Source organism: Empidonax traillii, unplaced genomic scaffold, assembly GCF_003031625.1.
Source record: "Empidonax traillii isolate 1590-97213 ecotype Southwest subspecies unplaced genomic scaffold, ASM303162v1 scaffold174:size915687, whole genome shotgun sequence".
NCBI classification, from domain to species: domain Eukaryota; kingdom Metazoa; phylum Chordata; class Aves; order Passeriformes; family Tyrannidae; genus Empidonax; species Empidonax traillii.
In genome coordinates this window covers 157,624-179,260 of record NW_020955367.1, presented here as the reverse complement: position 1 = coordinate 179,260, position 21,637 = coordinate 157,624, and the positions used below count along the sequence as shown (strand labels likewise).

Here is a 21,637-nt window from a genome sequence, read left to right as displayed (position 1 = left end):
ACAGGTCACTTTAAATCATTTTTTCAGTAGTCTTCACGTATTTTAAATTTTCTAAGGTAAAAAAATGTAATTAATTTTTGCTGAAACTGGTTAAAAAACTCAACAGTAACAAGCATTTATATTCCCTCATGCACATCCAAACATTCACTGTGAGCCCTAAGCAAGCTCATCTTCAACACCCTGTGGCACCGGCTCACCTGTGCCACCATCTGCTCTGGACAACCCATTTCTGGCTGGGGAATAAACCCAACACCCTCCTTGGCTGGGCAGGTCTTCCCTCCCACGTGGCCTGTCCTGGGCACCCCCTCTCCTGGCTGGGGATGAGCCAGAGCACCCCAAACACACTCCAGAGTCCTTTGTGCTCTGGGAAGCTGGAGTTGAAACCTAAAGGAAAAAAAAAATACAGGGTGTGTTAATCTAGAACTGACAAATCATGGAGAATAAAGCATTTGTTGTAGACATTGCAGTGATTTTTCAGGAGCAGGCTGCACACACTCTGCTGTCTCATTTCCAAACATGATGTTGCTTTAAAAATAAAAAAGGACCACTAAATATATTTTAACAATATTTCTTTTAAATTCAGACAAATGCTCCTTTCCAGTAAATGTCCTGTCTGTAACAAGGCATTTTAACCTCTGCCTAACTGAATTTCCCTCCCCTTGGAACAGCTGTCTCCAAATGTTATGTGCATGAATTCCAGTTCCACCCAGTAATGGGTTTTATCAGGGAACATTTGGGTGTGTTTTGTTCCAGGATTTCTCTGACACGCCAGCCAATCTTTGTCCTTTGGTTTCTCCCAAAGCCAGGAAGTTTACAGTGCATTTTCCCCACATCAAATGGCTTTCCATGAGTTTAAAAAAAAAAAAAAAACAAACAAAAAAACCAAAACACAGCAGGGTTTTTATTGCTGACCTGTGATGCTGGCAGGTAATACCAGCAGCCTCTTCTTTTCCAGGGATCTGCTGCACTGCTGACACCATCACTGTGGTGGGAGAGCACGTTCCTGAGGGCTGCAATTTCCCCCTGTAAGTTGTCAACTTCATCTTTGTTAACTGTAAATTAATCACAGGTTTAGAGGCACGCAAGGCAAATAATGAAACAAACACTGATGTTATTATCCCAATCCGAAACAAGTTGAACTGCTGGGGAAGCCAAACTAAATGCTGTATTTGGGGACATGGAAGTCAGATCCAGAACTGCTGCTCATGTTCCTCACACAGATCTCTGAGAGAGTTCTAAAGCAGCAGAAATTAAATTCACAGCACAACCTGTTTTCTGAACAGCTGTAAAAAGTGCTGTTAATACAAATGAATGAAAATTGACGCATTCCCTGTATAGAGTTGTACAAAAAGGTGTTCTGAACACTTTAATTTCCAGATTCACAGCTCAAACAACGGGAAATTTGGAATAGTTGTCTCCTTTGTCCCTGCCTCTCTGCAAGGAGTGATGAGAAAAGAGAATTACCTGTCCCAATATTATCCAACAAACATCTCAAACGCTCGATTTCTGCTTTTTGCTGCTCCATAACTTCGTTTAATTTTTCCATTTCCAACTTCTGAGGGCTCGATGCCACAGCCTTCTCTCCAGCTTTCTCCACCTCACGCTGGAACTGTTGGAAATAACGAGTTTAAATCAAGGCAAAGCTTAAATTAGATCGTGTTCAAACTTTTTGGACACTCCTGATCCACCCCTATGAACATTCTCAGTCAGCACAGGCACCACTTTGAGGGAACAGGATTGTTCTTCCCACTCTGTCACGAGACATGGGGAGGTGACTGAGGGAGCAGGGAATGGTTTTCCTTAAGAGTCCCTCACTCTGGTCAGGGAGGGTTTCATTTTGTTCCTGGGCAGGTGACAGGGGAGGGAAGAGCATCATGACTCGGGAAAACTTGGGGGGAAAAAGGGCAGGGCAAGAACCTCTAAATGTGAGGTTCTAGGAAGTCACTGTGAAGTCTTTTCCCCCAGAACACGGTACAATCTGACAGGAACAAACACCTACTTGCTCTTCCTTCTCTTTGAGGAGCTGCTGCAGCAGTTCTATTTCTGCTTCTGCCCTGGCCAGGTCCTGGGCAGCACGAGCTGCCTCAGCACAGAACTCCTCAGCCTCCTGCAGCTCCTGCAGGGAGAGTTTGAGCAGAGCTGGAGTGTGCAGGACACTCCAAAGGCTTGCAGATGTGGCACTGGGAAAAGCTGAGCAATAAGAAGCATCAGCAGCTGTTCTGGCACTGCAGGAACTGGCCAAGTTGATGGCCGGTTCAATTCAAGACAATGTTTCTCCTTTAACTTTGCCCACAGGAGGTGTCAGTTTGTAGCCAGAAAAGGTTCCCAGTTTGGGCAAGCACAAATTTCCACAGTCCTTTCTTTTGCTTCCCTCTCTCACAGAACAATGTGTTATTTATTGCTTGGCTTTCAATCAGTGAGAGGTTTAATTTGCCTCTCTCTCACCTCCCATCACACAGCAGGAACACCTGGCCAGGCCCAAATCTACTCATTCATGCTCTGCATTTCAAACCCTGCCCCAAGCAAGGGGAGCAGGACAGTGCAGAGGAAAGCTCTGAGGCTGATTGAAAGGACACCAGGACCATTCCCACTGTGATGGCACCACCCAGCAGTTGATGATGCTGCTGATTTACCTCAGCCCTCTCCTGGTTGATCCTGAGCACAGTCCCCCGGAGAGCCCTGAGCTGGTTTTTGGCCAGGGAGAGCTCTGTGGCTGCCAACTTGTCCGAGGTGACGATGGCTCTCTGCAGCTCCTTCAGCTCCTTATCCAGGCTCACCACCTGCAGCTGTGCCCTGGCATCTTCTATTTTCTTCTTTTGTATTTGAAAAGCAAGGACAAACCACACAATTAAAGCAAGCTGTTCCATTTAACCTCTGTGTTCCTGCCTGTAGCTGCTTTATCTTAGAAAGCAAAATAATTCCCAAGTTTCTGAGTCTTCTTTTCTGAGCAAACACAGTGCATGGACCTGCCCTCCCTCATCCTTACCCTCTTCTCTAAATCCTCCAGTTGAGCAAGAATAGCCTCTTTCTCCTCATCTGCCTCCTGGAGTTGCTGGTCAGCAAGGCCCTGAATCTCCTCCATGCTCTTTATTTTCTCATGTAAATGCTGGATTTCATTCTCCAGCTGATGCACCTTGTTCTTATTCTGCCTGTTTTCAGCTTTAACCTGTAAGTGAAATAAGGTAGAATGAGTAGCCAGAAATACTTTCAATTTTTTTTCTGATTTAATTAAAATTAATTTTTGAGTTTAAATTCTAATTCACCAAATAATCAGGCAAAAATCAGAATGCTAACAAGAAATAAAACCAGACTCCACTGTCACATGAAACACAAAGTGCAGCAAAGCCTCCTCTGTAATGAAACTTCATCCTTCAGCTGCAAGTTGTATTTTTTTGGACTGATCTGAAACACTGCTGCTTTAGTTGTTTGATACTTGCCTGTCTATATTTCTCCTGTAATTCTTCCAGCTTTTCCTGCTGGGACACCATCTCTTCCTGCAGTTGTCTCTGCTTAGCCCATGCTTTCTGTTTTTCCCTCTCAGCATCAGCAAGGATGTCCCTCAGTTCCCTCTGCAGCTCTGCCAGGCTTTTCCCCACAACATCCCCTGGATTTGGGCACCTGAAAGAGAGACAGAAAATACCAACTGCAAGTTGTGACGCCCAAAACTGAAATAATGAAGCCTGAGACAACAATAGTGCAAGTTTAGGACACACAATGTGCATTCTTTCTGCCCTGGGCAGCTGTTCCAAGGCTTGACAACCCTTCCAGTGAGGAAAATGTCCCCAAATATCCAATCCAAACCTCCCCTGGCACAGCTTGAGGGTGTTTCCCCTCGTCCTGTCCCTTGTGAGGTGTGGCCTTCCCAGTGCCCAGCCCAGAGGAACAATCAGGACCTCTTTCCCATGCCCACATCTGCCACTGTTTGTACTTTTGTTCTACTCACTTCATCTCCCCAGCCCCTGACTGCAGCATCTGCCTGAGCTCATTGACACAAGCCAAGACTTCCTCAGGGTGAATCAAGTTCCCAACTGCATGGTTTAGCTGCTTCTGGAGATCTTTCAGCTGTTCTTTCAGGAGATTGTTGTCTCCCAAAAAAAAAAAAAAAAAAAAAAGACAAAAAAAATCCACACAAATGTAAGTAAACAAATCCACAAATGAAAAAANAAAAAAAAGATATCACAAAACCCAAACCACAGGTCACTTTAAATCATTTTTTCAGTAGTCTTCACGTATTTTAAATTTTCTAAGGTAAAAAAATGTAATTAATTTTTGCTGAAACTGGTTAAAAAACTCAACAGTAACAAGCATTTATATTCCCTCATGCACATCCAAACATTCACTGTGAGCCCTAAGCAAGCTCATCTTCAACACCCTGTGGCACTGACTCACCTGTGCCACCATCTGCTCTGGACAACCCATTTCTGGCTGGGGAATAAACCCAACACCCTCCTTGGCTGGGCAGGTCTTCCCTCCCACGTGGCCTGTCCTGGGCACCCCCTCTCCTGGCTGGGGATGAGCCAGAGCACCCCAAACACACTCCAGAGTCCTTTGTGCTCTGGGAAGCTGGAGTTGAAACCTAAAGGAAAAAAAAAAATACAGGGTGTGTTAATCTAGAAATGACAAATCCTGGAGAATAAAGCATTTGTTGTAGACATTGCAGTGATTTTTCAGGAGCAGGCTGCACACACTCTGCTGTCTCATTTCCAAACATGATGCTGCTTTAAAAATAAAAAAGGACCACTAAATATATTTTAACAATATTTCTTTTAAATTCAGACAAATGCTCCTTTCCAGTAAATGTCCTGTCTGTAACAAGGCATTTTAACCTCTGCCTAACTGAATTTCCCTCCCCTTGGAACAGCTGTCTCCAAATGTTATGTGCATGAATTCCAGTTCCACCCAGTAATGGGGTTTTATCAGGGAACATTTGGGTGTGTTTTGTTCCAGGATTTCTCTGACACGCCAGCCAATCTTTGTCCTTTGGTTTCTCCCAAAGCCAGGAAGTTTACAGTGCATTTTCCCCACATCAAATGGCTTTCTATGAGTTTAAAAAAAAAAAAAAACAAAAAAAAAAACCCAAAACACAGCAGGGTTTTTATTGCTGACCTGTGATGCTGGCAGGTAATACCAGCAGCCTCTTCTTTTCCAGGGATCTGCTGCACTGCTGACACCATCACTGTGGTGGGAGAGCACGTTCCTGAGGGCTGCAATTTCCCCCTGTAAGTTGTCAACTTCATCTTTGTTAACTGTAAATTAATCACAGGTTTAGAGGCACGCAAGGCAAATAATGAAACAAACACTGATGTTATTATCCCAATCTGAAACAAGATTAAAAAGTTGAACTGCTGGGGAAGCCAAACTAAATGCTGTATTTGGGGACATGGAGGTGAGATCCAGAACTGCTGCTCATGTTCCTCACACAGATCTCTGAGAGAGTTCTAGAGCAGCATAAATTAAATTCACAGCACAACCTGTTTTCTAAACAGCTGTAAAAAGTAAGGTGTTCTGAACACCATGATCTCCAAATTCTCAGCTCAAACAACGGGAAATTTGGAATAGTTGTCTCCTTTGTCCCTGCCTCTCTGCAAGGAGTGATGAGAAAAGAGAATTACCTGTCCCAATATTATCCAACAAACATCTCAAACGCTCGATTTCTGCTTTTTGCTGCTCCATAACTTCGTTTAATTTTTCCATTTCCAACTTCTGAGGGCTCGATGCCACAGCCTTCTCTCCAGCTTTCTCCACCTCACGCTGGAACTGTTGGAAATAACGAGTTTAAATCAAGGCAAAGCTTAAATTAGATCGTGTTCAAACTTTTTGGACACTCCTGATCCACCCCTATGAACATCCTCAGTCAGCACAGGCACCACTTTGAGGGAACAGGATTGTTCTTCCCACTCCGTCACGAGACATGGGGAGGTGACTGAGGGAGCAGGGAATGGTTTTCCTTAAGAGTCCCTCACTCTGGTCAGGGAGGGTTTCATTTTGTTCCTGGGCAGGTGACAGGGGAGGGAAGAGCATCACGACTTGGGAAAACTTGGGGGGGAAAATGGCAGGGCAAGAACCTCTAAATGTGACGTTCTAGAAAGTCACTGCGAAGTCTTTTCCCCCAAAACACGGTACAATCTGACAGGAACAAACACCTACTTGCTCTTCCTTCTCTTTGAGGAGCTGCTGCAGCAGTTCTATTTCTGCTTCTGCCCTGGCCAGGTCCTGGGCAGCACGAGCTGCCTCAGCACAGAACTCCTCAGCCTCCTGCAGCTCCTGCAGGGAGAGTTTGAGCAGAGCTGGAGTGTGCAGGACACTCCAAAGGCTTGCAGATGTGGCACTGGGAAAAGCTGAGCAATAAGAAGCATCAGCAGCTGTTCTGGCAGTGCAGGAACTGGCCAAGTTGATGGCCAGTTCAATTCAAGACAATGTTTCTCCTTTAACTTTGCCCACAGGAGGTGTCAGTTTGTAGCCAGAAAAGGTTCCCAGTTTGGGCAAGCACAAATTTCCACAGTCCTTTCTTTTGCTTCCCTCTCTCACAGAACAATGTGTTATTTATTGCTTGGCTTTCAATCAGTGAGAGGTTTAATTTGCCTCTCTCTCACCTCCCATCACACAGCAGGAACACCTGGCCAGGCCCAAATCTACTCATTCATGCTCTGCAGTTCAAACCCTGCCCCAAGCAAGGGGAGCAGGACAGTGCAGAGGAAAGCTCTGAGGCTGACTGAAAGGACACCAGGACCATTCCCACTGTGATGGCACCACCCAGCAGTTAATGATGCTGCTGATTTACCTCAGCCCTCTCCTGGTTGATCCTGAGCACAGTCCCCCGGAGAGCCCTGAGCTGGTTTTTGGCCAGGGAGAGCTCTGTGGCTGCCAACTTGTCCGAGGTGACGATGGCTCTCTGCAGCTCCTTCAGCTCCTTATCCAGGCTCACCACCTGCAGCTGTGCCCTGGCATCTTCTATTTTCTTCTTTCGTGTTTGAAAAGCAAGGACAAACCACACAATTAAAGCAAGCTGTTCCATTTAACCTCTGTGTTCCTGCCTGTAGCTGCTTTATCTTAGAAAGCAAAATAATTCCCAAGTTTCTGAGTCTTCTTTTCTGAGCAAACACAGTGCGTGGACCTGCCCTCCCTCATCCTTACCCTCTTCTCTAAATCCTCCAGTTGAGCAAGAATAGCCTCTTTCTCCTCATCTGCCTCCTGGAGTTGCTGGTCAGCAAGGCCCTGAATCTCCTCCATGCTCTTTATTTTCTCATGTAAATGCTGGATTTCATTCTCCAACTGATGCACCTTGTTCTTATTCTGCCTGTTTTCAGCTTTAACCTGTAAGTGAAATAAGGTAGAATGAGTAGCCAGAAATACTTTCAATTTTTTTTCTGATTTAATTAATTATTGAGTTTAAATTCCAATTCACCAAATAATCAGGCAAAAATCAGAATGCCAATAAGAAATAAACCCACACTCCACTGTTACATGAAACACAAAGTGCAGCAAAGCCTCCTCTGTAATGAAACTTCATCCTTCAGCTGCAAGTTATATTTTTTTGGACTGATCTGAAACACTGCTGCTTTAGTTGTTTGATACTTGCCTGTCTATATTTCTCCTGTAATTCTTCCAGCTTTTCCTGCTGGGACACCATTTCTTCCTGCAGTTGTCTCTGCTTAGCCCATGCTTTCTGTTTTTCCCTCTCAGCATCAGCAAGGATGTCCCTCAGTTCCCTCTGCAGCTCTGCCAGGCTTTTCCCCACAACATCCCCTGGATTTGGGCACCTGAAAGAGAGACAGAAAATACCAACTGCAAGTTGTGACGCCCAAACCTGAAATAATGAAGCCTGAGACAACAACAGTGCAAGTTTAGGACACACAATGTGCATTCTTTCTGCCCTGGGCAGCCGTTCCAAGGCTTGACAACCCTTCCAGTGAGGAAAATGTCCCCAAATATCCAATCCAAACCTCTCCTGGCACAGCTTGAGGGTGTTTCCCCTCGTCCTGTCCCTTGTGAGGTGTGGCCTTCCCAGTGCCCAGCCCAGAGGAACAATCAGGACCTCTTTCCCATGCCCACATCTGCCACTGTTTGTACTTTTGTTCTACTCACCTCATCTCCCCAGCCCCTGACTGCAGCATCTGCCTGAGCTCATTGACACAAGCCAAGACTTCCTCAGGGTGAATTAAGTTCCCAACTGCATGGTTTAGCTGCTTCTGGAGATCTTTCAGCTGTTCTTTCAGGAGATTGTTGTCTCCCTAAAACAAAACAAAACATAACAAAAAAAAGACCAAAAAAATCCACACAAATGTAAGTAAACAAATCCACAAATGATAGAAGCTTAAATTATTAACACAACAAATACTTCACCTGCAGTTGTTTGAACTGAGAGAGGAGCTTGTAATTCTGTTGTTCCTTCTCTTCTGCCAGCTGTGCTTTGCTCAGAGCATTCTCTAACACCTGCCTTTCTTTCTCAAGTTCAGCTTGCAGGGCTGACAGTTCCATCTACAAACATAGAAAACCTGCAGATTGATACTCCCAACTCCCCACCCCAACCTGTCACTGAACGCACAACAGATGCCTTTCCTAAAACAGGAACAGGATGACAACACCCCCTAAAAATAAATCCCACAAAAACAATCCCAACCAAACCATCTGGACCGAAGCAAAGCTGTAAATGCCAAAGTGGTGCCACCTTCCATCTGGGGGGCACAACTGAACCAACAGTTGGAGATGTGAGAGGGAGGGAGGGAAGTTTGGTCCTCCCTCATCCCACAGGTAACCCCTGTGGCAGCACCAGAGCTCTGTTCTTACCTGGCTGAGTTGTTTCAGCCTTTCAAACTCTTCCTTTTGCTGCTTGGCCTCAGCATCTCTGTCTCTCAGCTGGGCTTCCAGCTCAGCCTCGTAGGCACTGACCCTGCCTTGGGCCTCCCGGAGGGACTCATTGATCTCCTGCTGCTCCTGCAAGGCACTCTCCAGCACTGCAATCTCCTGCAATTGCAGAGTCACTTTAGGAGGATGTAAACAGCCAGGATTGCTACAGTGCCTGCCTTCCCCTTTAACCCAGGAACTCACTAAACATTCAGACTTGAAGGGTTTAGTGTTTAAGGTCGGGTCAATCAGTGATGCAGCTCAAAAAATCCCCCCTCAGGTTAGAAAGGTGAGGTGACAGAGTGACAAAGTGATGTGTCCCTGGAGTTGAGGTTGACACAAAACTCCTCTCAGGGTGCCAAGACAGCTCTAAGTCACGGCTGCCAGGACAGCTCCAAGCTGGTAACACATCCCTGCCCAGTGTCCCATTCCCCACGGGGTCACCTTTGCAGTGATGATGCCTGAAGGGTCAAACCTGCATTTCTGAGGCATCTCCCATGAAGTTCCTATTTACTGTAGATCTCTAGTAACTGGTTTTAAAGGCCAGATTCTATTCTCAAGGTGTGTGGCCACATCTAACTGATGTTACAAGGCCACTTGTGCTTCCCTAGTCCAAATCTTTTGGTTTTTTTCAAGTTTACTCTCAGACATCTGAATTCGGGTAGAAAGGTACTAAGCCTTACTTTTCTCATATTTTCTGCATCCATGGCAACCATTTCCAGGTTGTTTTTATCCTCCTCTAGATCTGCCAACCTTTCTAGCAAAGATTCTTTGTCCTTCTGCAACTTCTTACACTCCTCATTGGCCTGTCTGGCCTGGCACTTGACACTTTGCAGGTATTCCTGCAGTCCAGTGATGATGCTTTCCAAGTCCCTTTTCAGGGCTTCGTTTGTTGCTATCTGACCTGCAGAGATGCCAAACAAACATCAGATTGTCAAGAAGCCACATTTATTTATGAAACAAACAAAAAACTCGCCTTCTTCATCTTCACTGACTTCCAGTCAGCTTCCAAACCTTATCCCTTGCCTTAAGGGAAAAGAAAATGAGGGAAAAGCCTTCAAAATTGTCTTCCCCAGCCCTGTACAAGTGAGGTGAACACACACAGTGTCCTTTCACATCAGTTAAGAACAGGTTTTCAGCATTTTCCTACACATTCCATTTGCACAAAGATGAGCAGAACTGAACCCTCAACTGTCGCGTTTTCCCAAAGAAAGGCTGGAATTAAAAAATGACCATTTACCATCGGTGAGCTGCTGCTCCAAGTCCTTGATTTCCTCGGTCTCCTTGGCAATCCTGGCCAGCATCTCATCCAGGCGGCTCTCCAGCTGCTGGCACTGTTTGGTCATCATATCCACCTGCTGCTCTTTGCCTGCCCTCTGAGCTTTCATGTGAGCCTGGCAGGGAACAGTTGGAAAGGTAAAGCATGGGCAACATCAGCAGAGATTTAAAAACCCTCCATCAGCAATACCAGTCACAAGCCCAGCACACATTGCGGTGCTTGGGGTTTTGTTTTCCCTCCCCTCCTGCCCCACAAAGAAGCCCAGATAAGCAGCAATCTGTGACCAGCAGCATTGTTTGGAGTCTCCCCCTTGCCCAGGCACAATGGATAAAGCCTGCATTTACAAATCATCCCTCATGGCTGCTGTCTTTCGTCCTGCCTTTACATTTTTTTGCTCTACCGTTTCCTCTCTCAGTCAAGAACAAACATGATTTCTTCCAGAACCTTTAATCCTGCATTGCCTTTGGAGCAGATGATGCTTTAGAACGTGTCAGGTCAGCACTCCAGGGGAAATAACTCTGAACAACCAGCAGGTCAGGCCAACTTTATAGTTGAGATTTACTTAAAGCAGAATATTTGTTATTTTATTAAAACATTTCTGGGAGACACACAGGCTTTGGCCAGGACTCGATGCATTTAGTATGAATTAGCTGATTGTTTCAGCTGTGTACAAAACGTGGTTATCAACAGAATAAAGTGCTGTTTTTCACTGCTCTGAAATTGCTCAGAAACGACTCAAATGCCAGAAACTTGGGCAAATACACAATTATAGTCACGACAAACAGCACCTTTCTGTTACTTCTCAGAAGAAGAACAAAGCGAGCCAGCGGTACAAAATTCAAATGCAAGCCCTCAGGAAAAACAGAAACCAAAACCCAAATAAACTTTGAAAGTTGCTTCCACAACAAAAGCAAACCCTGTTATTTTCTCGCATTTTGAACGGGTTAAACCGGAAGTTTAACTTTCACATCCACAGCAGCGCGATCCGACTTGTCACCACCACCTTGCTCCAAACAACCCACCCACCCACCGCTCAGCTCTCAGAAGCGAAACACCGACAATTAAACCCCAAATCGAGTCGCCGCCGCTGCTGCTGAACGTCACCCAAAAAGCAGAAAGGATGTTTAAAAACAACGAGCGCAAACACTCACAGCTTTGCCTTTGTCCTTCCTGCCCGGGATGCCACTTGGCGAGCGCCCCACCCCGAGTGGGGCTTCATTTGGAGAGCGAGCCGGGGGATTGGGGGGGCTGTGCCACGGCCGCTCCTCCGGGAGCGGGGCCGGAGCTCCCGTTCCTGTCCCCGCTCCGTCCCCGTCCCCTCTCCCTGTCCGTCCCAGTCCCCGTTCCCGGCCGTTGGTCCCGGCAGCGCTTCCTGTGTTGTGATTCGAAGCGAGGGGCGGCCGCGGGAAGGGCCGGGCTCGCTCCTGCCGTGCCCCGGGAGCCTCCCCGGCCCTTCAGCCACCCAGCAAAGGGGGGAAAAAAAAAAGTTTTAAAGCGCTCTCTTTTTGCCCCTTTTTAAAAAAGTGTAACAGTTGTGTCCTTGTTTACTCAGGAGCATCGAGCTGGCTTTAAATCCTCTCAGTGAAGATCAGCTTTTAAACTAATTAAATTTCGGGTTAGTTTAGAGTTTCTAGAGGCATGTGCTGTCCCTGAACGCAGTTAAGAACCCAGAAATCAGAAGTCCTGCCTGCCTAAGGATGACAAAAATGAAGCCCGAGCCCTCCTTGGCACAGCCGGCCGTGTCCCAGCCCTGGAGGATGGGACCTCTGAGACCTTGGTGATTCTCAGCACCGACAGCATCGCGTGTGACACAGAAAGGCCACCAGAAGATTTTGGGTTTATACTCACATGTCTTGGGTCCTCAGGGTTCACAGAAGCAAGAGAACTCTGTAGGTCTTCAAGCTCTTTCTGTTTTTTCCCTATTTCCCTTCTCTGTTTCTCTATTTGCTTTTCCAGGTCTAAGGTTTCCCTCTGCAGCTCCTGCAGGAGTTGGATCTTCTCACTCAGCTGCTGCTCAATTGCTGCTCTGTTGGCCTGGGATATCTGCAGGGGGTTGAGTGGGTTGAACTGGGAATACCCAGCTGATCAAGAACATATTTAACACTTCAATAAAGATCCTGCTCATTGATTTTAAGGCAAGTTAAAAGACTAAAAATAGCAATAATTGATGACAGTTGGAGTAATGGCAGAGACAGTTTTAGTTTAATGCTGATAAATGGCTTGACATGAATTCTTGCTGCCAATTGTGGAGCTGCATTGCCTGTTAACTGCACAGCTAAACCTACACAGCAGGTTCCTCCAGAGCATTCTGGGGAAAGTCAATCATCATCAGCAACACATGGAACATGTTTAGATGCCACTGACTGCACCACAGCTCTGCCAGCTTGTTTACAAACAAGCTCTCTACAGCCTCTCAGACTTTTCTGAGGTGTGACAAACGAGTTTATGCATGTACAGTGTCCCCTTAAAAGAGTGGGGAGAAAAAGTTGTATTTTCTAGATCAGCAGTTCTTCAAACACTTTCCTCTGCCACTTGTGGCACAACTCACTTTTTTCTGATCCAGAGCAGCCTCCAGTTGCTGCAGTTCCTTTGTAACTTTCCAAACTCTTTGTTCTGCATCTCCAATTGCACTTTGCAGTTCTTCCAACCTTCTCTGTGCTGCAGACAAAAAAAAAAAACAAACCCACAGTGCCACAGGATACATGATAATCTTGTGTTTGACATTGATACACAGTTTCTGTCACTAGAAAAATCAGCATTTTTCTTAAGGCAGTGATAATCACAGCCAAACACATTCTGGCGTCTCAAAAAGTATGTCTGGAGTTCTTGTAATGACCCTTATACAGCTAAATCAATGCATCAAATATGAAGCCTCCCTAGCTTTGTGCTTTCAACAATCTGCAGTCCTTTCATGTGGAGTTACAGTAAAATAACAGCCATAAGAAAGTGCAAGCACAGTGTTGAGAAACGACAGCACTTCTTATGTCAGTGGAATGAACCACACTGATAGATATATATAATAATTTTATTTGATTAAAAAAAAATAAGATTCTACCTGCATTGATCTTCTTCTCTTTCCTCTCCAGTAGTCCATCCAGGGTTTGGAGATGCAGTTCCAGCTGGGTTTTCCTCCAGAATTCATCTCCAGCTCTCTGCACGTGGCCCAGGTGCAGCTGCTGGGCCCTGGCAGTGATGAACCCTTCCCTAACAAACATGTTCCTCTTGTACCGGGCCTTGCCGATGTAAGGGCTCTCCCCAGGCACATCAGCAACTTCCACCTCCTGCAACCAGGGAAGCAACTTGTCCTTACCTCAGAAATGGGGCTGCAGGCAGTTCACAATTGACATTTAACTCTCTTAGCAACTCTCAAAGCAATTTGAAATGAGGATAATTACACCCCACGTGCTTGGCCTTGAATATTGTTATTTTATAACAGAATTAAAAACAAACTGACCCAGGTGGGGTGTGACCAGTTTGTTGCGAAGGTGTGATGCAAGTGGATAATTAACTGGGAGAACTTTATGTTGGGATTTTAGATTTGCTTAGATTAGACTCAGCCCATTCCATTGTTGCACTTAAATTTTACTCCTTACATAACTTAATTACAGTTAATAATTACTGAGCTTCACGTTTCTCATGGGTCTGCTTTCATTCAGCCATCTGCATATTTGTTTGCAGGTTTGACACAGAGGGTGGGAGCTCTATCAGGAGAAAGATTTCTGTGTTTTTTCTGTTCAATTTAATACCACCAAGGAAAAAGGCCTCCCAAATTAGTCCAGAAGAAGGGCCTGTCATTTGTTTGGTTACTAAAAATGAGATGTTTGCTGATGGACTCAGCTAAAACACACACACACACAGATGTGTACACTAATATTCAGCACATTAACTGTCACTCATTGTTTAGCTGAAAACTTATAAACCGTGACTTTAAAATGAAATGTTTATATTTTGTAGCTAGTAACTTTTAATTAAGCACTAGAATGATAGAAAAACTTCATTTTCCAAGTTGAAAATCGAGAGAAACAGCAAGGACAAGATCCATTCTTTTAAAAATGATTACCTCTGATGGAAAATAGTTCAAGGGCTCGAATTTGGCGTCGATCTTGTAAAAGGCCAGCTCCTGCTCCAGCTCGTACTGCTTCTGGCACGCTCGGGTCAGCTCCACTGTCTTCTGCTTCAGCTGAGGGAACAGTCAGCTGGATTTACCTAAGTGTCATCACCACTCACACTGCAGCTCTGCAGAGAGCAGGGCACAGCCACAGCTGGGAAACACAGCTCACAGTCACAGCCACAGCTCACATCACACAGCTCACATCTCATCACACAGGGCTTTGCATCCAGAACATCACAAAGTGCAGCTTCATTAGGAGCTACAGTGATGACTGAAAGCCTCACAATTAATAGAACACAAACAGATCACATGAAAGGCCTTGGAGGTTTATGTGTGTCAAAGGTTTGGAAAAGAAAGGTGTTATTAACTTTGGATTAAAAAAAAAAATAATTTGGTTGTGATCCTTCAGCAACATCCAGGCCAAATAATAAATGTTGCTACCCATGAGTAGAGAAATTATTAACACTCATGGCCTGTAAAAGAAACAAAATATCTCAGCTGCCAGTCTGTGAATTTTATTTTAGCTTAACTTTGTAGGTCTTAATGCTATTTTTAAGTAAAGGTCCATCATGTGATTTCATTTTAAATCAACTTTTCACACTGAATACCTGAGGGAGAACATGCAGCACAATTCCAACAGACAGTGGAAAGCAGGACTAACGGAGGAAAAGATAAGAACAGGAAAGGCTTCAAGAAAGATTGTAATACCTGATAAAATGCCATGCAAAAATTAACTGTGTTTCAGGGAAAAAAACAACAAAAAAAAATCAAGAAAATTGTATCCAAACCCACAGTGAACACTTCATACCAACGTTGCTACTTCAGTGAAAGGGCAAATACACCCTAAAAATTAAATATCCATGCAAGCAGGAGCACAGGGGGGGTACCTTCAGTGAGGAACAAAGGCTCTGCAGAAAGGGGGCTGGCACAAAGCACCACACCAGCTGAAGGAGGAGAGAGGCAAGCACAGTTGTCACCCCGGGGGCAACAGCGGGCTCAGCTTGCAAAGAATTCGCTGCTAAATCTCAGTATACCCAAAATTCCACTTCAGGAACAGATTGCTGGTTAGTGGGGTGTGTTCAGAGAATGAACTGCTCTAAAGTGTTAACTGTCAACAGCCCGGAGGGGGAAGTTTTAGAGGACAAGTCTAACAAGGTAAAATCCATCTATTAAGTTCCCATCACTCTCATGTCAACAGGACTTGCCTTGCATTTCACAGCTACCAATGAAAGACATTCAAAGACAAGATTTTAGGATGATGTGAAGAAAATACAACTAAACCAGTGGACATCACCCAAAATAACAATCAGGGGCTATTACTGACATACAGCTCAATGCACATCTTGGTTTGGGAGAAGTATTAACTTTTTCCCTTGTTGCAGCAGCAGGTTAGAGCAGAATATTTCAGTGCATCAGCACTTTAGCAGCCAGAGGACACTTAACCTTTCACCAACTGACCAAATTTTAAACAAAAATAAACAACTCCCAGACACAAGCAAACAAGTTACCGTAAATGGCAAGAGTGATGCTGACTGCTGGCTCAATATACTTACTCTTTCTACAGAAAGAATGTTGCAGAACCACTGGTAAACAAAAACACCCTTTAGACAGCTGAAGTCCCCAAGGTTTGTCCCAGTTTTGAACATGAATCTCCAGCCATTTGAACCCTCTCACTGCCAACTCTGTGTGCAAGTATTTGCTCAGTGCAGGGGATGACCTTACCAGCTCATTTTTGGTGCCCAGGTCCCTTTGGAGGTCTTCAAAGCTTTGTTTCTGTTGCAAAGTCTTTTCTTTCAGTGATTTGTTGACCTCGTCTTGATGGTGAAGCTGCTCCAGCACCTTGGACTGGGTCAGTTTGAGGTTCTCCATCTCCTTTACTGTGTTTTCCAACTCTCTCTCTAATTTTTCGATCTCCTCTGCAAACCAGAAAGACAGAAACGTTCAAATAGAAAAATCTTCTCCTCTTAAACTTCAATTTTGGTGTCACCCCCTTTAGATTTAACTTGCTCTTACCTAAATTAAACCTCTCCAGAGCTTCCTGCCTGTCGTGATTTGTCACTGGCTGCCCATCCAGGTTTTCCAGAGCTCTCAGGTGGAAGATGGTGTAGAGGCAGCAGTGAGGCAGATTTCCAACGGGATTATCAGCAAGGAACAGAGAGGTCAGGTCTTGGAGAGGCTTTAGTTTAGTTATGTCATGGAGCTAAAGCAAAGAGAAAAGGAACAGTGATTAGACATCCTTCCAAGAACAGTTAAACCCCCCTGAGGGAATTTCTGATGGTGCAGAATGTCTTAAGTTTGTATCCAAGGATCTAGTTTAGTGTTCATGCTACAGAGTAATCTCTAAAACCCTACACAAACACACAGCCCTCTGACTAAAGCCACTGCCTAAATTCAGATGGCTTCTTCTACCAAAAAAGGGAAAGAAGGTAAATTTAATGAAGTCTGGTCTTGGAAATTCCAAGACACCAAGGCCTGTGGATATGGATAACCTTCCAAAAACTCCCACTCTCCCAAACAGCATCACACAGGTTTGTGTCTTGAAAACCTGGCTCAGAAGGAGTTTTTCTGATCAAAAGGAAATGCACTCAGCAATTCTTCAGAGTGAGCCAAGCAGTGTGAATGCAGCAGATGACTCCTGAAAGGCTCCTTTGCAAAGCCTGTCAGTGCCTCCCCTCACTCACTGATGACAGCTTGTTGTGGGTCAGGTTGAGGACACGGAGGGATCGCAGCTTCTTCCCCACCCACACAGGGATGTGCTCGATCTCATTCCCTGCCAGGTCCAGCTTCTGGAGGTTCTGCAGATGTTCCAGACCCTCAATTTTGCTGCAAAAGAGAACAAAAAGATAGCTTAGCAAGAGCCACAGCACATTTCCAGGCAAGCTGCAGCAAAGTCTGCCTCACATAATTAACCAGATCAGGAAGAACAGTTATTCACTGCCATGGACTCACAGTTCAAGTTAAATTAAATCAATTTACTTACAGGCACTAAAGCAAGATCAAAAACCACAGCAGGACTTTTCTGTCTCTGTGACAAAATCTTTACTTTTACTCTTTCTCTCCTGAGAACCTTATGGGACAAAGATGAACCCAAATAAACAAGTTTTAGTGTTTGGGGTTTTTTTCCCATACAAAGAAGGATCAACTGTAAAGCGACAGCATGAAGAGCTACATTTGTCAGTGTTTTATTAAAACAGTAAATATTGAGGAAACCATTCAGGTATTTATCCAAAGATGTGATTATTGTTACAAAGAACAGCAGAATGTGCTCTTGTATACATTATTAATTAAATATATACCAGCTGTACACAAACACAGAGCAGTAGCTCAAAGCTCCCCTGCCCTTCTCAAATCCTGTTGAGAGAGGAAGTTGTGTGAATGCCACGTGAGGAAACCTGTGTTTACACACTTCCCATCCTCAACTTCTCCACTGAAACTGCAGCTCCTCTGCTGCAGCGTGGGTTTCATCACAGCAAAGATCACATTTCACTGACAGAAACATTAAAAGCAGTGAAAAATAATTTGCTGGGGTATGAACCATCACCCTTCAACACTTTTAAGCCACTCAAACAACACTCCAGCCTCTCCAAACAGTCCAAAAGCAGTTCAGTGGTTTCCCTGCCTGCCTGATCAAGCCCATTCAGCTTCCTCTCCTAAAAAGGAAACTTATTATGTTACCTGGAATAACAAGCAGTAAAAGCTTAATTAAATTTTTAAGGCATTTAATTGGGTTCTCGCACTGTGGGATCTGGAAACCTGCACTTCTGGCTTGGTTTCCAAGGAAAACAAATTTAACCACAGCACTGACAGCACTTCCCAGAACTATTTATGCTTCCAACACCAAAGAGTCTGGGCTCCCCACACCTGCCCAGCTTTGCTCCCACCTGATCCTGTTGCAGGACAAGTTGAGCTCCCGTAACTTCAGCAGTTTGTCCAACTTCTCCATCTTCTCGATCTGGTTGTTGCTAAGATTGAGTGTCTCCAGCTGAGAGCATTTTTCCAGATTTTCTATGTACTGAAGAACAGGAAATTAATCCCTCAGCATTGCAGGGTTGTGTTTTTTTTTAAAGGAAAAGCAGATTTCTGTTTTTACCAACCACCTGTTGCCTACCAATACCAAGTGTTCTAACATTTAATTAATCACAGTTCTACTGCTGGGTTCTAAAACCTCACTTTAGGTACAGACTTGCATAGTGCTGGAAGAGGAAAAACTGGATTTTAAGTTTACAGTGGACCAGTCTCATTTACATGAAAGAGAATATCCCATTAAAAACCACACCCCCAAAAACCAAACCAGCACAATCCAAAAGCTAAAAATATCACATAAATTAATGCTGTTTTAGACATCACTCTAATTAATCAGTTGTTTTTCTTTTTGCTTTTTTTTTTAGCAGAAGCTGTTTGCAGAACTAAGCTAAGAGAATATGGTGTTCGTATCCACTTAAAATAAACCTTTGCTAAAAAATAACCAAAAATCAACTTTAAGCTTGGTTTCATGACCAGTTATTGTCAAAAACCTTACCTTGAACTTTTTGTCCCCATCTTTTGGGGAAGAAAGATTCAGTGAGCTTATACATGCCAAGTTTTGCTGTTTGGACAGAGCCTTTATGAGGGGCTCAGTGATGTACTTAACTCCTGGGGTAACACCATTTTCACCTGAAATTAAACACAGGAACCACCTTTAGCAGTGAAAAGAACTGGTGACTCTCATATTAGTTTTGAATTTCACTCTGAATATTGGTAAAACATTGAAAATGGATGGACCACTGGATGAGGAGAACCAGCACATCAGAAGCATTTACAGGGAGGACTAAAAGTCTCATTACTCTCATTTCCTCATTTGAGTTCCAAAAAAAAAAACCAAAAAATGATGAAAGCAAGTTTTTCAGGCTTCTTTCCAACAGATCTGACATCCTTAACCACACAGCTCCCAGAACACTGGCTTTTCATGCCTGCGGCGTGCACTTTTCCACCAGCAGTTCTTCATCATACAAACCTTTCCGAAACTTCAAAGCAGCTCCCACGTTCTCTGCCGGAATGTCCAGTTGCTGGCATACCTGCTCCAGGCTTTTGGGAGCAGCTGGAGGTGTCTGCTGGCCGAGGGGAGATGGGGAGCTGGTACCTGAGCTGACAGGGGACATGGCACGTGGTGTCTGAGGAGCTGATTTTCTGCCCGGTGCTTTTCTCACAGAGCCTTTCCTCATCTCCAAAAATCCCAGATGTCACAGGGCAGTGCCTGGAAGGACGGAAAGGAACATCAGGATAAATCTTAAAGGCATTCCCAGAGTTTCCCTTCCTGCAAACAAATTATCTCGTGACTGCCTGGGAAATTCCAGAGGATGTTAACATTAGGCACTTGTCCCAGTGAAGAAGATGTTTCCCCAGGGATAAGGGGAGGAAAAGCCACGGGCAAAGTCCTGTGGGACGAGTCCCTTGTAGGGATCATCTCCAGGGACTGAGTTTTATGGACACCTACACCCAGTGAACAAAGAGCAGTTTTAAGACAAAAAGAGAGAAAAGCACGACTTTAGGGCAAGTTGGAGCTCTGTGACTGATCACGTTATGTCTTCACAATTTGTTCTTGGATGAAACGGATTTTTTTTCCCTCCAAAACTGGAAAGGAACCAAAGTCAATGACAGAGGCGCAAAGAAAAGCCACTCTTTCCCATCCATTCCATCCAACAGGACCAGGAACGTGAGAGAGGAAGGGACAGCAGAGGGAGAGAGATGCCGCGGGCGTGTCTCGCTGTCGCAGGGAGCGCAGTTGTCATTTCCACGCCGTTTCCTGAGCGCAAATCGCGGTTTGCAGTGACACCCACGGCACAGCAGGAGGGAAAGGGAGGCTGGCCTGGGGGTTCCCCCCCTCCCCGCCGGGGGTTCTGGGTTCCCGCAGTGCCCCCCATCCCCTCCCCGGGGCCGCACCGAGGCCGATGTGGGTCCCGCCGCTCCCCGCGTCCCCTCAGGCGGCCGCTTTGATTACCTGCGTTGACATGGTAACGCCGGGCCACCGCTCGCCGCCCGCGGCGGGCAGGGCGGCCCCTGGGGCGCTCCCGGGAGGGTGGCAGCGGCTCTCAGCGCGCCTCCCCGCCGCCTCCTCGCCCTCACCGAGCGATCGCCACTCACCCACCCCGCCCGCCCAGCCGAGGGGGCTGCGGCTCCTTTAAGGGCGCCGCCTGAGGGGCCGCCCCGCCGCCATTTTGTCCGGCGGGCCCGGAGGGTGAGAGGGAAGGGGACGGGGCGGGGCTGTGTGGAGGCCACGCCCCTCCCGCTCGCCGTTCCCGCCCCTCAGACCCCGCCCCCTCCCCGCGCCGTGAGGGGACCCGGGGTGGTTTAAACAGGAATCGATGTGTGAAAATAAAACCCGGAGGAGTTTGGGGGTAATTAAAGCCCGAATCGCTGCATAAACAACGGAACTTGCTCTTCTCGTGGCTATTTTTTTTTTTACTTATCTACTTTTCCTGTGTCACACCGCAAACCTGCGTAAATAGGTTTTGTGCTGTAATGTTTGGAAATATTGGTAGGTCTAAATCCCCACCGTGTCCACAGAGGCGTGTAAATAAATCTCTTTTAACTCCCCTGGGCTGTGTTAGTTTGGGATTGCTACGACCAGTTGTGAAACGCAGGGCTGGGAATACCATCAGGCTGTATATGAGGAAAAACGTGTGGAAGGGGCATCATTAGATTTTAAAAAAACCACTATTTCACAGTATTGTTAGGCCTTCAAAGCGTTTTCCAATTTTCCCAATTCCAATTTTCCCAATTCCAATTTTTCCAATTCCAGCGTTTTACTCTTTGCGTCTTACCATTTATAAACCGCCCACATAAACTTACTGGTGTTTAATAATCGGTATTTTGGCCATTCGCTTCACGAAGCCCCTCCCATTTTATAAGATTTTATCATCTCTTCCCTTGCAGTTTATTACGTCTGGGAAAAACCCGAGCTGACCTTACTGTTAACTGAATTTTCTATTGATCAGGAATAGTTTTGTAAATGCCTTTCCCGTAAAGGTTGACCGCAGTATTTGTTTAAACTTCAGCATTCTTGCACAACTCTGTTTAACTTTACCTAAACCTGTTTGTTTGTGGTGCTGTCTCGGCTCTCAGACCTGCAAAGGTTTTGTCACCAAAGGTTGTGGGATTTTTTTTGTTTGTTTTTTTTTAATTGCTTTTTAAAACAGTGCATGTTGTTGATATTTTGTGCCCCAATGTTTTCATGTGACAACTTTATTTATAATGGAAATACTCGAGAAGTTGGCATAAAGAGGAATGCAAATGGACAAACGAAATTTGGAGGGGAAGAGTTATTTCCAAACACAAAGTTCTGATTTAAACGTATTCAGGATGTTTGATACCACTCCAAATGCGTTTTGTCCTTGAGACAAAAATTGCAAATCCCTTTGATTGAA

General features: G+C 45.2%; 1 protein-coding gene across 1 annotated transcript in view; it reads right to left on the bottom strand.

The window, feature by feature from the left end:
- The window catches only part of CNTRL (centriolin), a 29,546-nt gene extending 9,083 nt beyond the window's left edge, over positions 1 to 20,463 (bottom strand). Inside the window, exons 1-23 of the mRNA XM_027885939.1 lie at positions 20,212 to 20,463; positions 19,228 to 19,467; positions 18,754 to 18,887; positions 18,116 to 18,246; positions 16,916 to 17,057; positions 16,248 to 16,434; positions 15,957 to 16,150; positions 14,184 to 14,303; positions 13,179 to 13,404; positions 12,672 to 12,781; positions 11,972 to 12,166; positions 10,085 to 10,238; positions 9,528 to 9,748; positions 8,788 to 8,964; positions 8,344 to 8,478; positions 8,086 to 8,231; positions 7,580 to 7,760; positions 7,135 to 7,314; positions 6,782 to 6,961; positions 6,148 to 6,264; positions 5,613 to 5,757; positions 5,107 to 5,246; positions 4,390 to 4,576 (exon numbers count right to left, since the gene is read on the bottom strand). Of these exons, the coding sequence (XP_027741740.1) occupies positions 4,390 to 4,576; positions 5,107 to 5,246; positions 5,613 to 5,757; positions 6,148 to 6,264; positions 6,782 to 6,961; positions 7,135 to 7,314; positions 7,580 to 7,760; positions 8,086 to 8,231; positions 8,344 to 8,478; positions 8,788 to 8,964; positions 9,528 to 9,748; positions 10,085 to 10,238; positions 11,972 to 12,166; positions 12,672 to 12,781; positions 13,179 to 13,404; positions 14,184 to 14,303; positions 15,957 to 16,150; positions 16,248 to 16,434; positions 16,916 to 17,057; positions 18,116 to 18,246; positions 18,754 to 18,887; positions 19,228 to 19,435 (3,610 nt within the window). The 5' untranslated portion in view covers positions 19,436 to 19,467; positions 20,212 to 20,463. The remainder of the gene's footprint in view (positions 1 to 4,389; positions 4,577 to 5,106; positions 5,247 to 5,612; positions 5,758 to 6,147; positions 6,265 to 6,781; positions 6,962 to 7,134; positions 7,315 to 7,579; positions 7,761 to 8,085; positions 8,232 to 8,343; positions 8,479 to 8,787; positions 8,965 to 9,527; positions 9,749 to 10,084; positions 10,239 to 11,971; positions 12,167 to 12,671; positions 12,782 to 13,178; positions 13,405 to 14,183; positions 14,304 to 15,956; positions 16,151 to 16,247; positions 16,435 to 16,915; positions 17,058 to 18,115; positions 18,247 to 18,753; positions 18,888 to 19,227; positions 19,468 to 20,211) is intronic.
- Positions 20,464 to 21,637: the final 1,174 nt, after the last annotated feature.